The sequence below is a fragment of the Esox lucius genome, chromosome 21 (assembly GCF_011004845.1).
Source record: "Esox lucius isolate fEsoLuc1 chromosome 21, fEsoLuc1.pri, whole genome shotgun sequence".
NCBI classification, from domain to species: Eukaryota; Metazoa; Chordata; class Actinopteri; order Esociformes; family Esocidae; genus Esox; species Esox lucius.
Window position 1 is genome coordinate 31,785,482 of NC_047589.1, and position 18,010 is coordinate 31,803,491.

Consider the following 18,010-nt stretch of genomic DNA (forward strand, 5'->3'; position numbering starts at 1 on the left):
AGGAAGGCCCATATGCCCTATATGAAAAGCAATATTGTCATGTTATATCAAATCTATTTAAAGTGATGGGACCAAAATAAATGACTTCTATGTAAATTATAGTGGCTGTGAGAACAGCCTGTTAAACAGAGGACAAGAGCCTCCTGTCAGCCTGCAAGGACAGACAACATGACTGCTAGGGAAGTGTATATTAATATACAGTATGTCTCAGCTCTACTGCCCACATCCTTCCAACACCCCACATTATTCAGATAGAAACCCATGAGCCACTCACCTGTGGCTTCTTATTTTCCTTGATAGTGCATCCCTGCTGACTAGGAGCTTCAGTGACAGCAGATTCTTCTTTGACCTCTTCCAAGTCAGACAAAAACTCTGAGTGGATGAAAGTGGTGCAATTTACCATCTGTCGGTGAACTGAATCTGTGATCTGTAATAAGTCTTGTCAAGTATTACTGTAGTCTGAGCCAGAATAGCTCATTGGACAAGAGACTCTGCCCTTTTTGTGAATAGCAGGGTGATGTAAGTGTCCAACCCTTGACAAGAGTCCTGCCACCCTTCAGCCACAATCATCAAATCTCCAGGACACAACCCAGAAGGCCACTGACACTCACCATATTATGGAATAACAAGCCAAACACTTAATTTAAATCTACAAATAACAATACATCAATCAGACCAGAACCCCCTTCTCAACAAAGCCAGTCTGACCAGAACCAACCTCTACTCCAAACAGCCAATCTGACCAGAACCACTTTCTCCTCCACTGAGCCAGTCTGACCAGAACCACCTTCTCCTGCACTGAGCCAGTCTGACCAGAACCACCTTCTCCTGCACTCAGCCAGTCTGACCAGAACCTTTTTCTCCACACAGCCAGTCTGACCAAAACCTTCTCCACCTAGTGAGGTTGACCAGAATGGCTGATCAGTACCTAGTTGTGTTAACAGGCCTGAAATCTAGAGTTTGGGTACTAAGCCTCTTTGTCTAATGGAGAAGGTACATTGATAGCAAGGTTTTTTTTTAATAGCAGATGAGTCCTGTTTACCAAAACACATAAAAAAAACACAATTATAAAACCAACACATTTCTCACTAACAAAGTAATCAACAGTCTCTTAAAATTCAGTGCAATAAAACAAAATCATTAACAAACACATTCTTTGCTAAAGGAAAGTTGTAAATAAAGACACTTAAAATCCCCCAGAGAAAACTAAAACAGCAAGTCATTAAAAGCAAGCATTTCTCTTCAGTTAAAATCTCATACAATCCTTTTAATTAATTAGTAACACACCTGAGCTAATTTTGTAGCAAATTCCAATTCTTAAAAGCATGACAACTGAAGGCGATGTATCTTGTCCCACCAGATGGTTCTTTTATTGTGGCAGGCAATTTCAGTCACTCTAATCTGAAAACTGTATTTCCCAAATTCCATCAATCTGTTTTCTGCCCCACCAGAGGAGACAAAACACTGGACCAGGTGAACACAAACATTCCAGAGGCCTACAAAGCCATTCCCCTCCCCCATCTGGGACAGTCTGACCACCTTTCATTGTTCCTTCTCCCCATGTATTTACCCCTGATTTAACGGGTGAAACCATCAGTGAGGTCAAAGTGTGGCCAGAGGGAGCAGACTCACTACTAAAACACCAGTTTCAACACACTGACTGAAGATTGTTTGCCACTCAAGCCACCCTTGACTCCCATAAGGACATTGAAACAAATGCTTCATCCATTCTGGATTACATCAACACCTGCACCAATGATGTCACCACCCATAAACTAATAAAGACCTTCCCCAACCAGAAGCCGTGGATGAACAGGGAGGTCCGACTGCTAAAGGCACGCAATGCTGCGTTCAGATCTGGCGATGCAGAGGCCTACAGCACATCCAGGAACAACCTGAAAAGGGGCATCAAGATGGCTAAAAATTAACAAACTGTGGATCAAGGAGCACTTCAACAACAACTCTGAACCCCGACACATGTGGCAGGGCATCCAAGCCATCACAGACTACTGGCCAAATAACCCCACCCCCACAGCCAGCGACGTCTCCTTCACCGACAAGTTAATCAGGTTCTACGCTTGCTTCTACAGGGAAAACATAGAGCCAGCCATTAAAGCCGAACTCCCCCCGGCCGCAGAAGTGTCGTCTGCACTGAGCAGGAATGCACACAAGGCCGCTGGTCCTGATGGCTTCCCCAGATGTGTGCCCATAGCATGTGCACCATGGTGGTAGGCCTGGTCAGTGACAATGACGAGTCAGCCTACAGGGAGGAGGTCAAGTGCCTGGCAGCATTCTGCGCTGGAAACAACCTGTCCCTCAACGCAAAGAAAAAACAGTGTGGTTTGGTGGTCGCTCTGTAGCCGACCGGAAGGCCCTACAACAGGTGGTGAAAACCGCCCTACACATCACTGGTACCCAGCGCAGAGCCATCTCAGACCTCCAGCACATCACTGGTACCCAGCGCAGAGCCATCTCAGACCTCCAGCACATCACTGGTACCCAGCTCCCAGCCATTTCAGACCTCCAGCACATCACTGGTACCCAGCTCCCAGCCATTTCAGACCTCCAGCACATCACTGGTACCCAGCTCCCAGCCATCTTAGACCTCCAGCACAAGCAGTGTCTGCATAGGGTGTGTGGCATCAACAGGGACCCTTCACATCCAGGCCACAAACTGCCCTCTTTCCATCAGGCAGGTGGTACAGGTCTCTCAGTTCTCACACCAGCAGGCTCAGGAACACTTTTTTTCCAACTGCTCACTGATACAAACATTATACTTAATACCTGCACATTTAGAATTGCCATACGTAATGCATTTGCATTAACTGCACACCGATACATTCTACATACATACATATATATACACTCACCTAAAGGATTATTAGGAACACCATACGAATACAGTGTTTGACCCCCTTACGCCTTCAGAACTGCCTTAATTCTACGTGGCATTGATTCAACAAGGTGCTGAAGGCATTCTTTAGAAATGTTGGCCCATATTGATAGGATAGCATCTTGCAGTTGATGGAGATTTGTGAGATGCACATCCAGGGCACGAAGCTCCCGTTCCACCACATCCCAAAGATGCTCTATTGGGTTGAGATCTGGTGACTGTGGGGGCCATTTCAGTACAGTGAACTCATTGTCATGTTCAAGAAACCAATTTGAAATGATTCGAGCTTTGTGACATGGTGCATTATCCTGCTGGAAGTAGCCATCAGAGGATGGGTACATGGTGGTCATAAAGGGATGGACATGGTCAGAAACAATGCTCAGGTAGGCCGTGGCATTTAAACGATGCCCAATTGGCACTAAGGGGCCTAAAGTGTGCCAAGAAGACTCATCAGACCAGGCAACATTCTTCCAGTGTTCAACTGTCCAATTTTGGTGAGCTTGTGCAAATTGTAGCCTCTTTTTCCTATTTGTAGTGGAGATGAGTGGTACCCGGTGGGGTCTTCTGCTGTTGTAGCCCATCCGCCTCATGGTTGTGCGTGTTGTGGCTTCACAAATGCTTTGCTACATACCTCGGTTGTAACGAGTGGTTATTTCAAAGTTGCTCTTCTATCAGCTTGAATCAGTCGGCCCATTCTCCTCTGACCTCTAGCATCAACAAGGCATTTTTGCCCACAGGACTGCCGCATACTGGATGTTTTTCCCTTTTCACACCATTCTTTGTAAACCCTAGAAATGGTTGTGTGTGAAAATCCCAGTAACTGAGCAGATTGTGAAATACTCAGACCGGCCCGTCTGGCACCAACAACCATGCCAAGCTCAAAATTGTTTCAATCACTTTCTTTCCCATTCTGACATTCAGTTTGGAGTTCAGGAGATTGTCTTGACCAGGACCACACCCCTAAATGCATTGAAGCAACTGCCATGTGATTGGTTGATTAGATAATTGCGTTAATGAGAAATTGAACAGGTGTTCCTAATAATCCTTTAGGTGAGTGAATGTACTTTATACAAAAATAAATTGCACTCCTCTATTTGCACTTCCGGTCAGACGCAAACTATTTCGTTGTCCAGTACTTGTTCAATGACGACAAAGTTGAATCTAATCAAATCTTCCAATGCAGCTATTTTTGGTGTCTATAGTAATATTCAGTCAGTACATCCCTGGGATACCCCTTCATCCATAGGCGCCGATTTATGTTTTCCTCCGTGGGTGCTCATAGGCGCACGCCATTTATATATATATATTTTTTCGTGGGTGCTCGCTATTTTCCGTGGGTGCTCAAGCCCCGGAGCACCCACGGTATCGGCGCCTATGCCTTCATCCACTTGAAATTATGCTTGACCCCCTCTGTTCACCAAGTTGTTGAATATAAAAATTATGCTTGACCCCCTCTGTTCACCAAGTTGTTGAATATAAAAATTATGCTTGACCGCCTCTGTTCAGATAATTTGGTGAATATAAAACCATATGCATGTCCCAGTTCCCAGTCCTAATGCTTGCTGAGTAAAAAATTATGATCAACTGTTTCCAACTCTTTTAGGTAGGTCTGTAAACACAGCAAAACCTTTATAATGTAATTTACAACAGCAAGGTGGCAGTAATAGCACTATACGCAGGTGTAAAAGAGGACTGTTGTACATTGATGATACTACCAGTTTTACACAGCTATGCATTTACCAAGGAGTTACTACAGGCTGTAGAACACATACTATATTATAACTAGGTTCTCTAGAAAATTTACTATATTATGACTAGGTTATCCTGTAGAAAATGTACTGTATTATGGCTAGGTCCTCCATGTTTTTGCATATAATATGGCAATGACAGAGCGCGCGCGCACACACACACACACACACACACACACACACACACACACACACGACTTAAGTTCTTCACCAGACTCTTTTCTAGTGAGAATGAGCATTGAGGTAGTTTCAATTGGACACTGGAGGTTTCCTGCTCTACAAGCTCCAGTACAGCCACTCCCATCCTAATGGAATGCAGCCCAACAGAACTGCAAAGACTTTCCCTTTGGATAGAAAATATCCTAAATTGCAGTGAAGTCTGTTGTCATGGGCCTTTCTGTTGTGAAGAGGTTGGTCAAGCCCTGCCCTCTGGTGGACATTTAACAATATAACACGATAGACAGAAACAGCCCATGTTCACCAGAAGAGAGCTGCTTCCATCATTAACACACAGACACAGGCTGGTTCCAGTGTGTTCAATTTATTGAACCGGAAATATTTTCTATGTAGATCGAATCGCCCAGAAACTGGAATGGTGAAACATCTCCACCTCACGAGACAAACTACCTGAACACACTTCTCCCTTTACAATACATTGAGGAATGTCCCTTTTCCATCAGCATCCTCTTCCAGAGGCATATTCATATTTACCAGAGCAGGGACAAATCAGAATTTGTCGCCTTGTTATGGTTAAGGTTAGATACATGATTACATACATTATTTTGAGATTCATTTCAGTGGTTGCGTGTTAGAGCGCCAGAGTGGTACCCTCCTCTGTCTCAACACTGCCCAAATTACAGTTACGGTGAAAATGTCCCAATGGTAGCAGAAATGTCCAAATGTCCGTGGGCGATTCATTGGAGTGACCGACAGACGGAGAGAGTTGACATTTATTCCTCAGTTGTGTCCTTCTTGCTGGTCTCCTGTCCCTCAAAGATGGGGTACTGCTTCTCCACCTCGGCCCAAGTTATGACGCCGTTGGCCAGATCACTGATGATCCCTGGCAACTCACTGACCTACCGGGAAAACAGCCAACAAAGACAGCTAACATCACCATTCACAGGAAGTTAACAATCCTTTTCAAATGGATTTAAAAAAAGTATTTTTTTAAACTTTATTTATACAGAGATTCAAACAGCGACCAAGGTGTCTGATGTAAAGACGTATCTGATGTAAAGACGCACAGTGTATCTGATCTGATGTAAAGACGTATCTGATGTAAAGATGGCATACCTCAGCTCTGATCTGCCTCATGGAATCACGGTCCCTCAGAGTGGCTGTGTGTGGCGTCTTGTTCACCGTGTCGAAGTCGATGGTGATGCCAAAAGCCACGCCGATCTCATCTGTCCTGGCGTAGCGCCTCCCGATGGATCCTGATGAGTCATCCACCTTGTGGGACACGCCCTGTTTGGTCATTGCTTCGGCTGGAGAGGAGGGTGAATCATAACATGTTAACCGTTAAAAAAACAAACGTTTCCATTGAGAACTGTTCCATCTTGTTCTATAGCCTATGACAGAGTTTGAAATCCAGGGCTGAAGGAGTACTCACATAGTTCCTTAACAAAAGGCACGAATTCCTGATTTTGGCTCAAAGGAAGGACGGAGCATTTATATGGCGCTACAGTGGCAGGGAAGCTGAAGAACTGATGACCAGATGGTGAGAAAGAAAAATTACCAACCCTCATTACGAACCCTCAATGCCAAGTCCTAACAGCCCAGCATGTGGGGTGGTTTTAACAGCAGATGTTTCCTTACCGTTCTCTGCTCATCTCCCTCTCTGACCTGGAATGTGTGCTCAAAGATGGAGTACATGATTCTCCCAATGCCAAAAGAGGGCTCGATGACATTAGGGACCACCTCCTCCACTGTAGAGAAACAGAAACAGTCTTTAGATTGCACATTTAAAGTCTGTGTTTAGACAGGCAAACAAATACATGTTGGCTATTATCTGATCTATTGATCAATCACTTATTTATCCTTGTGAACAATCGTGAGCATTCAGACTAACTGCGCCACAGTGTGGTTTGACATTTGCTCCGTAGCCCACTGGAAGGCCCTGCAACAGGTTGGGAAAACCGTCCAGCACATCAGTGGTGCCCAGCTTCCTGCCATCGTAGACCTCCAGCACAAGCGGTGCCTGGACAGGGCGTGTGGATTCACCAGGGACCCTTCACACCCATGACAAACTGTTTGTCCTCCTACCACCAGGCAGGCAGTACAGCTCCCTTCATTCCTGCACCAGCAGGCTCAGGAACCGTTTCTTCCCATCTACTGTAACCCTGCTGAACTGTGTGACCCAGAGAACTCTGTGACACGTCACTAAACATACCCCCCGCCCCTCAGGGACCCTTTTGCACTGCTCCATTTGTACTACCCTGACACCGCCTTGCAAAGTCTGATAATGGAAGTTTTCAGTTGTTATGGATACGTGTCTACCTTGGGAACCTCACTGCTGCTATCCCTGCATTTCAGTTGCACATGCACCTTCAGTTTTCCTCTTTGCACATTTAGTTCTGCCATCATTCTTGCATTTTTACAGTTGTTTTTTATACAAAATTAACCCTCTATTTGCCTTAATTGCACATTTATTATTGCCATTTGCACCTCATTTGCCTTCATTGCACATCTATACATTCCTCTTAAATGTATAAATATAATACTGGTTAATGTTCAGCCCTGCTTAGTTGCCAATTGCATTTCATTGTACTGAACGTGTACTTGATCAATGACAATAAAGATGAATAATAACCTTTTTTATACTCCTACAGATGCTTTATTGACCAACTTTTAGTATTGTAGTCTGGTCTGGTAGACTCATATGGGAAAATCAGAATACCCGAGAGAGAGTTGAGCATTCTTTGGAGAAATCTGAAGGCTAAACATTTATGAACAGTGAGCACAGAAGAGGTAAATAAAACATCTAAACCCACAGACAACATACAGAACTGCCATCAGCAACGCAGCCTGCGGTCATTACCTCTTACAACCATGACATTTAAAGCATGTTTACTATCTACATATACTGTATGTGTATTAATTCAATCAGACTTGAAAAATAGAGATGTTAAATTGTAAACTCTAATCAAAACTAAACCCTCTGGATTACATGTTCTCTCACCATGCAGGGTCTTCTGGAACCTCTTCACACTGACCATGTCCTTGGTGAGTTTGAATGTCTTTCCCTCCGTCTCTATGGTGAACTCCCTGGGACAGGTTAGAATTAGGTTATTATTAGGTTATTATTCGGTTACATCAGATCAGATACCCGAATATTTTGAATAACATACTGAAACATTAAACGTATCTTTATTGACCAGTACTCACCCGTTACTGATGAGAAGAGCCTCTTGCTCTGTGATGAAACACTCATCACAGACAGCTAGATACTCCATCGCCAACTTGGCGTCCTTCTTATAGGCTTTACCAATGGCGCCCTTATTGGGCTCGAACTGGACAATATCTACTACTTTGGGTTCTTTGAGAGGCTTCTCTGCTACTAGAGGGACCTTGGTGGCCCGAGCGTGGCACAGCAGGTCAAAACAGGACCGGTCAGCACAGCCCACTATTTCAATCCAGCCCTGCAGAAAACAAAGGAACAGACATTTGAAATAATAATAAAGAGGTCTACAGGAACAGACTCAGATTAAAGCCATCTGTGGGGAAAAACTGTTTACTTATCCAGTTGAGTCATTCTAAATCTCTCCTTTTTCTAGAATATTCCTTCTTAAAATCAGAAAATTAACACTCGCCTTTAAGCCACACTGTTAACCTCAATGCTTAACATTAAAACTAAGAGCATCAGGCAAACTTCAGTTTCCAAATGTGACTTGTGGCTGGAAGGCCAAAACCTAGTGGCTGTATAACACCAGTCTGTGCCTACAGAAGATTGCCAAAACCCTCTAACGGTAGCCACCATTTTATATTTCTCTTTTTCTTTGATTTATTTTGTTATTACATTTCTATTTTGCTATCTTTTACCAATCGTTTTCTGTAATGCCAGTTCTGGTGCTATCAGAGGAATAACCTCTGTGTAAATGTAACAATCTGCTGATGATGGATAATGCAAGTTCTTGTGCTGCTGTTTAGACATCGATGTAGGGTATTATCTCACAAAGGGACTGACGGGTTCATCCTAGCATTGGAATGTGAGGATTGAGATACCGGGGTGTTGAAGTTCACGCAGTCCCCCTGGAGACAGCCGAGTTAGAACAATGTGTAACAAGCTGAATGTTTTAATTCTATTGCATTTTTACATTTTACATTTCATTGTTAAGCACATTGAATTGCATATTAATAATAATGTATGAATTGTGCTGTATAAATAAACTTGCTTGATGTGGGTCTCAGTATTCACAGACATAGGGGGTCAGGGTCAGAGGTTAGGTTTAGGGTCAGAGGTTAGGTTTAGGGTCAGGGGGTAACTTACATAGGATGTTTTGGTCTCTGCATCCCAGCAGTCACAGGCATAGTGGGCCATCTCGTTGTCCATGTGCTGACGGAAGCGAAGCTTGTCTTTGGCAACACCCACTTTAGTAAGGTAAAGGTAGATCCTCCCAATGAAATACCCCAGGACGGAGTTATTGATCACTCCCTGAGACAGAGGAATCAATGTAACCGTTGCATGGATCAGTGCCTGACTAAAGCCATTTAACTGAATGCTGTGGGTACCTGCTCCACCGCCTCCCCCAGCCTCATGAGCCCAGCAGACTGACCGCTGGTCTGGGCCTTGGAAGAGTACAGCATGATCTGCAGGTCGGCCACATTGGGGAACTTGGGGTGGATCTTTTCGGCTGGGTCCACAAAGTGCTCAATCTCGGCCATGGTGAACTCTCTGCAGACACACAAGCATCACTATTGAGCCGCTGCAGACTGGTCGAACAGGTAGACAAACGTCTTCATCTCCAGTCCCACACTAACCTGACACGAATGAGCCCTGAGCGAGGAGAGATCTCATTCCTGAAGGAATTCCCGATCTGAGCAGCAGCAAACGGGAGCTTTCCCTGGTTGAACTCCAACAGGCGCTTGAAGTTGAGGAAGATTCCCTGAGCGGTTTCAGGCCTCAAGTAGCTACAGAACAAAATCCGTCAGTCTACAGTGCGATTTGGCCTACCAGTCAGACAGAAACATCAGGGTAACAAATTCCTCACCCGGTCATGTTACCACCTGGTCCTATGGACGTCTGGAACATCAGGTTGAAGAGATGTGGCGCTGTGAGGTCATTTCCTGTGGTGGGGGACTTGACACTGTATTTCACAAACAGGTCAGTTAACTCCCCCTGGGTATAGTTGTCCATCTGAGGAGATCCGAGAAAACAGTCAGTCACTTGTTGACTGTAAATCGTTTGAAAGTACTGGTCCCCCCCACTGACCGCACGGGTAGGGCAGCAGCAGAACAATACAACATTTAAAAACTCCCTGCACATTTTGAATCAATGCACCATTTTCAATCAACACCCCAGTGACCAATCTCAGATGTAGCATTCAGTCAGAGGTTGTGGACACCTGTTTATATCATGACATTAATTCAACTAGTTTACACTGGCAGCCCAACTCTGGTTTAATATAGAACTGGAGGCTTTCATGCTAAAGGCAGAGTTTTGTTTTATCCTTATAGTCTGATCTTAGACTCTAAGATCTCTAAAGCAGGATGTTCTCAGCAGCATCCACCTGAGTGATGACGTCCTCCATCTCAGCCTTCTTCTCTGCTGAACACTTCTTATCAGACATCAGCTTCTGGAGATGAGCTGGTGGGACAGGGGAACACAGGGTCAGTTATACCTACTGGGGCAGCTGCTGTCAGGTCAGCACCATTAAGAGCAAGAAGTGTCTACCTGGAGGTTGATTAAATACAACAAAAAGGGACCCACTAAAAATATAGATGCCTACTAGAAGTGTGCTATGAAACCAAAAATGCCGGCTCTGACTGAACAAAGCACCATGTCTTTCTCAGAGGGAATTCTGTTGGCTTGGGTCCAGACTGAGAGCTGCAGGCGTGGGTCTCTGTACCTCAGAAAGCATGGTGTGATTTTTGCTGATCCAACTACTTCCCTTAAAGCCTTACTCTCTGGAAAAACACTGTTACACTTCCTCAACACAGCATGCTTTAGCCAACATCATTCAGGCCTAGCTGGCTGACTTGTTAGCTTGCTAACTGAGTGGCTGGCTACATCGGGAGATCTGAGCTGTATTCATAAAGCACATATGAAGGGCCATTACTCTATTCATATAGCACGTATGAAGGGACTTGTCTCTATTCATTTAGCACGTATGAAGGGACATGTCTCTATTCATTTAGCACGTATGAAGGACATGTCTCTATTCATATAGCACGTATGAAGGGACATGTCTCTATTCATTTAGCACGTATGAAGGGACATGTCTCTATTCATTTAGCACGTATGAAGGACATGTCTCTATTCATATAGCACGTATGAAGGGACATGTCTCTATTCATTTAGCACGTATGAAGGACATGTCTCTATTCATTTAGCACGTATGAAGGGACATGTCTCTATTCATTTAGCACGTATGAAGGGACATGTCTCTATTCATTTAGCATGTATGAAGGGACATGTCTGTTCATATAGCACATATGAAGGGACATGTCTCTGTTCATATAGCACGTATGAAGGGACATGTCTCTGTTCATATAGCACGTATGAAGGGACATGTCTGTTCATATAGCACGTATGAAGGGACATGTCTCTGTTCATATAGCACGTATGAAGGGACATGTCTCTGTTCATATAGCACGTATGAAGGGACATGTCTCTGTTCATATAGCACGTATGAAGGGACATGTCTCTGTTCATATAGCACGTATGAAGGGCCATGTCTCTGTTCATATAGCACGTATGAAGGGCCATGTCTCTATTCATATAGCACGTATGAAGGGCCATGTCTCTATTCATATAGCACGTATGAAGGGCCATGTCTCTATTCATATAGCACGTATGAAGGGCCATGTCTCTATTCATATAGCACGTATGAAGGGCCATGTCTCTATTCATTTAGCACGTATGAAGGGCCATGTCTCTATTCATATAGCACGTATGAAGGGCCATGTCTCTATTCATATAGCACGTATGAAGGGACATGTCTCTATTCATATAGCACGTATGAAGGGACATGTCTGTTCATATAGCACGTATGAAGGGCCATGACTCTGTTCATATAGCACGTATGAAGGGCCATGTCTCTATTCATATAGCACATATGAAGGGACATGTCTGTTCATATAGCACATATGAAGGGACATGTCTGTTCATATAGCACATATGAAGGGACATGTCTCTATTCATATAGCACGTCAGAACGGACAATGGCCCTCATTCATGAAACGTGCATATGATCAAATGTGATCTTAAAATAATCATAAGATAATTTCACCGACACAGTTGGTATTTATCAATATTATCTTTGTCGTATCCTTACAAACAAACTCATGTCTGGTTGGAAACTGTAAACCAACGTAAAAAAATAAGATAATGCTTGATTCACAATAAGATCATCATTATCACGCAAAACAACCATCATACCAGCCTCAGTAACAACAATCATAATTATAATAATAGGTCATATAAAATAAGATGACGGAATAAAACACATACAAACGCACCACAATATTAAATAATGTATCACCTCATTGTATGATTTTTATTCCTTCCATTTTTGCTGAATTTTTTCCCTCTTATTTCTGTTGTTCATGCGTTTGCAAGGCTTGAATTACCTTTGTGTATGTAATGTGTTAGACAAACTTGCTTTTCCTAAGTCACTCATGCCTATAGTATCGACATACTTGGAGATCATAAATGGTCATTATAATTTTGGTGGCATCTTGATTAGTTAACACGCCTTAAATTGCCTGGTGAGAGGAAAAATAAACCAGTGGTTCTGGGTCGAGCAGCTACCCTAATGGCAGAGACTGCTCCCCTGGATAGGGCCACAGTGTCACTGGACCCCCCTGTCTTGCCTTCTCCACTGTAAATCCATGGAAACCTAAGAAATGCAATTTCAAAATGTTCCTTTTCTCCTGCTCCATTTAAACTTGCTCCTTGGGGTTTCAGGCTGGGTGTTTTGTAAAAGCACTTTGTTACAACTGCTGATGTAAAAAGGGCTTTATAAATCAATTTGACTAATTGACTGACTGAGATAGGAAAGAGAATTCCGCGCTGATGTTTTCATGGAGAATGATGAACAGTTAATTAGCTGTTTTATCATTTATGCTGAAAGCTGTCAATGTACACTTTGGTGATCGCCACACCGGCATAAATTACGGGTGTCATATGTACATAAGGGCAGGTGCAGCGCATTCTCGCGTTTCACGGCTTTATCAGATTTATCGCTCTGCGATGACATCTATGCTCATTGCGAAGAGGTGCAAACTTTTCGGAGGTTTCATGAATGTTTTTGTTCATCTGGCATGTTAGAAAGGACTCTCACCTTTGAGGAGATGGTTTCATGAATGTTTTTGTTCATCTGGCATGTTAGAAAGGACTCTCACCTTTGAGGAGATGGTTTCATGAATGTTTTTGTTCATCTGGCATGTTAGAAAGGACTCTCACCTTTGAGGAGATGGTCGGCCCTGAAACACTCTCCATTCTTCACGTCCTTCACCATGTAGTCAGCAAACTTGTCGACATGTCCTGATGTCCTGTAGACAGCAACATTACAGACCAGCATTCAGATTAGTCAAGAAAAACCCTGTGAGTAAAGTTAGGCTGGTTCCAAGGTAGAGAATGACCACTGTGTCAGTAAAGTTAGGCTGGTTCCAAGGTAGAGAATGACCACTGTGTCAGTAAAGTTAGGCTGGTTCCAAGGTAGAGAATGACCACTGTGTCAGTAAAGTTAGGCTGGTTCCAAGGTAGAGAATGACCACTGTGTCAGTAAAGTTATGCTGGTTCCAAGGTAGAGAATGACCACTGTGTCAGTAAAGTTATGCTGGTTCCAAGGTAGAGAATGACCACTGTGTCAGTAAAGTTATGCTGGTTCCAAGATAGAGAATGACCACTGTGTCAGTAAAGTTAGGCTGGTTCCAAGGTAGAGAATGACCACTGTGTCAGTAAAGTTAGGCTGGTTCCAAGGTAGAGAATGACCACTGTGTTAGTAAAGTTAGACAGATTGCAGTGTGTGTAGTATAACATTAAGACCCACTTGAGGACGGGCTCTGGGGTGAGCATGGTGCAGTCGATCTCCAGGATCTGCTCCTCTTGAATGAAGTGCTGTCTCCAGGCCTGCAGGATGTTGTTCTTCAGGGCACAGCCCACAGGACCAAAGTCATATAGACCACTGACACCTGGAGACAGAACATTACGGTCATACCACTGACATCCAGAATAATACTGTCAAACACATTTGGAATTATATGGTCACACAGACCGCTGACACCCGGAATAATACGGTTATACAGACCGCTGACAAACCGGAATAATACGGTCATACAGACCGCTGACACCCTGAATAATACGGTCATCCAGACCGCTGACACCCGGAATAATACGGTCATCCAGACCGCTGACAAACCGGAATAATACGGTCATCCAGACCGCTGACAAACCGGAATAATACGGTCATCCAGACCGCTGACAAACCGGAATAATACGGTCATCCAGACCGCTGACAAACCGGAATAATACGGTCATCCAGACCGCTGACAAACCGGAATAATACGGTCATCCAGACCGCTGACAAACCGGAATAATACGGTCATCCAGACCGCTGACAAACCGGAATAATACGGTCATCCAGACCGCTGACAAACCGGAATAATACGGTCATCCAGACCGCTGACAAACCGGAATAATACGGTCATCCAGACCGCTGACAAACCGGAATAATACGGTCATCCAGACCGCTGACAAACCGGAATAATACGGTCATCCAGACCGCTGACACATGGAATAATACGGTCATACAGACAGCTGACACCTGGAATAATACGGTCATACAGACAGCTGACACCTGGAATAATACGGTCATACAGACAGCTGACACCTGGAATAATATGGTAATACAGACAGCTGACACCTGGAATAATATGGTAATACAGACAGCTGACACCTGGAATAATATGGTAATACAGACAGCTGACACCTGGAATAATATGGTAATACAGACAGCTGACACCTGGAATAATATGGTAATACAGACAGCTGACACCTGGAATAATATGGTAATACAGACAGCTGACACCTGGAATAATATGGTAATACAGACAGCTGACACCTGGAATAATATGGTAATACAGACAGCTGACACCTGGAATAATATGGTAATACAGACAGCTGACACCTGGAATAATATGGTAATACAGACAGCTGACACCTGGAATAATATGGTAATACAGACAGCTGACACCTGGAATAATATGGTAATACAGACAGCTGACACCTGGAATAATATGGTAATACAGAAAGCTGACACCCGGAATAATACAGTCATACAGACAGCTGACACCTGGAATTATAGTCATAAAGAGAGCTGACACCTGGAATAATATACAGACAGCTGACACCTGGAATAATATACAGACAGCTGACACCTGGAATTATATGGAAATACAGACAGCTGACACCTGGAATAATATGGTAATACAGACCGCTTACACCTGGAATAATATAGTCATACAGACCACTTACACCTGGAATAATATAGTCACACAGACTGCTTACACCTGGAATAGCAGAGCTTCCAACAAGGACAGTGCATTTATCTCTGAACATGCAGATACTTCTTCTGAGATTGAGTGCTGTTTAAAAAGGGGGATTTCCTACTCTGACAATGATAAAGAAAAAGCACAGAAACATACTGAACTCTGCCCCCGATAAACAATGGTCTCTCATCCTGCCCATCTGACTGAAAAATAAGCAAGCACATCTCTAGCAAGCACATCTCTCTGGAATTCTACAGTCATATAAACCAGCAATACCTGAATAAATAAAATGTAATAGTTTTAAATCAATGTTGGCATCTTGGTATACAACCACTCATTAGATGTGCCCACCACCCTCACCTCCATAGATGGCAAAGGCCTGGTCATAGAAGAACCTCCTCTTCAACGTATCCTCCATTTTGGTTCGGTCAACGATGTCATCTTTGGGCTGCAGGGACAGTTCCTGTGTAGTGATGAATAGTTTTAGACACAAAACACCACCGAAAAGAGTTAATCTCAGCTAAAAGAAAGGAGAAACTTCAACCCAAAGATGAATCAATCAGTCAGAAAATATGAACAAGGGAAATTGCTTTTAAAAGGTTTATTTTCATGTATTTATTGAATTGTCCTTATGATTACAGAGCGCTGTGAGGAAATAGCTATTCTGTACTAAACAGATTCTAAGTAGGATCCTTGGGATGTCCAACCCTTTGGATGTGAAATGTAAAACAGTTCTAGTACAGGTTAGGGTAACGGGTCTAAGGGCAGGAACTAGCCTCTGCGAGTTCTGCAGTCCTCACCTTAGCTTCCAGGGCTCTTTTCCTGGCCTTCAGTTCCGCCACGGCCTTAGTGACATCCATATCAGGGGCACCATCCTGCTTCATCTGACGCACCAACTCACCCTGCAACAGAAATGTGTGTGGTTATTATAATAATAATACATTATATTTACATAGCGCTTTTCAGGGACCCAAAGACGCTGTACAAAAGTGACACGGAACAGAAAACAAACAGAAACAAAAGAAATACCATGAGAAAACAACAAAGATTGAGAGTGTTGGATTCGGCAAGGCTATGGGTAGGTGATTTCGAAACAGTTGAGTCTTGAGGCATTGCTGGAAGATGGGGACTGTCTCAGAGTCACAGATGGTTTTGGGGAGAGAGTTCCAGAGACCAGGAGAAACCCTTGAGAATTCCCTGTCACCAAAGCCTTTGAGCTTGTACTTTATAGAAACAAAGCAGCACCAATGGTTGTTCCGGTTTCAGTTTGAGTAATCTGCTGACATGAAGAGGGTCGAGGTCTCTAGGACCCCTGCAAACGCGTAAAGATCCATAAACAACCCAGAGCAGATGGTCTGACTCCACCCTGCTCACCCCAACTTCTACGGTTCGGCTCCGGCTGAAACGTGGCACCACGGAGAAAATCACGCAGACATTGTTACCAATGCAGCACGTTTACAGCAACTATTTATGAATTCACAACAACAGTAGTTATTTTAAAAAGAAAATTGTCCACAAAACATCCAATACATCTGTTATTTGTTGTTTCTACAAATATGTTCTAGCTACCAGTACAGATCTCAAGTTGCGGCAAGCCACAGGACTTCCTTCATTGACAAAAGAAATGCATATCTAGCTAGCAACTTCTAGCTAAGTTAGCTAGCAATATGGCTACATAGTCATTTTAGATCTCATTGTTGGTCGACTAGTGAGACAGACAAATACTTAGCATTAGGTTGTGTTGTTGTTAACGTAGACAGTTACAGCGGCTGTGACTGAGCTGTCAGTTCAGCATGTACTGTAGGTAGCAGATTACAGTAATTAATTATGTACTGTACTTGTATGGATATTTACCTAGAAAATAAAGGAATACGCTTAATTCATTTGTCGTTCTATTGCAATTTGGTGTACCTGTTCTTTCACTGCCAGCCTCAATGGGGCAAGAATCTCTTCAATATTGCCACTCATTTTGTGTCCTTCGGTACGCTCGAACCAAATACGTTTCTTCTTCGTTTTATACAAGCAAACAGACAGGGAAAATGGCCTGGTCAGGGGCGGACAGCGTTGTGGCGAAGGTAGAACCCGGCAGACCGGCGGCACCGAGCGGAGACTGGTAATCTCAGTGCTGGCCCTCAGCAGTGCTGATGTTGCGCTACGAAGCATGGACCGAGGGCAGAACCGTAATGTGGATGAAACAGAATGATGAAATCTCAGGAAACAAGTAAATGAACGCTTCGGTAATTTAGCGGCACCTTCGACATTTTATCAGGTGGAAATTGAAAAATGCAGATTCGACAAAGTATTACAGCTTTTACCACAACAGGTCGCTGTTACTCGAATTCGGGTCATGCACAGCAAATTCAGGAAGCGCAATGATAAGTGTTTATTACATATTTGATCGATAATTCATATAATGGCATATTTCAGAATACATAGCCTACAAGGGGGATTTCAATACTATTGTCTTCTGTTTTACAATCTTGCCTAGGTTGATCACTAAGACTAAGGTGGCAGTAAACTTTGGATTTCATATCAGCAGTTGTCTCTATCAGAAGTGAAATTTGCTCTGTCTGTTTTTCTCTCTAGTCTAGTGAGCTTCCTCCCGGTGTGACGGGGTAGAGAACACGTTACAGTACTCTAACACTCCTGCTTTATATGC

General features: G+C 43.6%; 1 protein-coding gene across 1 annotated transcript; it reads right to left on the reverse strand.

Annotated features, from left to right (window-relative positions):
* Positions 1-5,166: 5,166 nt before the first annotated feature.
* gars1 (glycyl-tRNA synthetase 1) lies at positions 5,167-17,612 on the reverse strand. Its single transcript, XM_034289460.1, has 16 exons — positions 17,263-17,612; positions 16,152-16,253; positions 15,712-15,814; positions 13,854-13,995; positions 13,265-13,353; positions 10,368-10,444; positions 9,849-9,994; positions 9,619-9,768; positions 9,370-9,532; positions 9,128-9,292; positions 8,026-8,279; positions 7,820-7,905; positions 6,457-6,566; positions 6,251-6,344; positions 5,935-6,125; positions 5,167-5,717 (listed from the first exon to the last, which is right to left on the reverse strand). The coding sequence occupies exons 1-16, from the start codon at positions 17,512-17,514 to the stop codon at positions 5,592-5,594; spliced, it is 2,250 nt and encodes a 749-aa protein (XP_034145351.1). The 5' UTR covers positions 17,515-17,612; the 3' UTR covers positions 5,167-5,591.
* Positions 17,613-18,010: the final 398 nt, after the last annotated feature.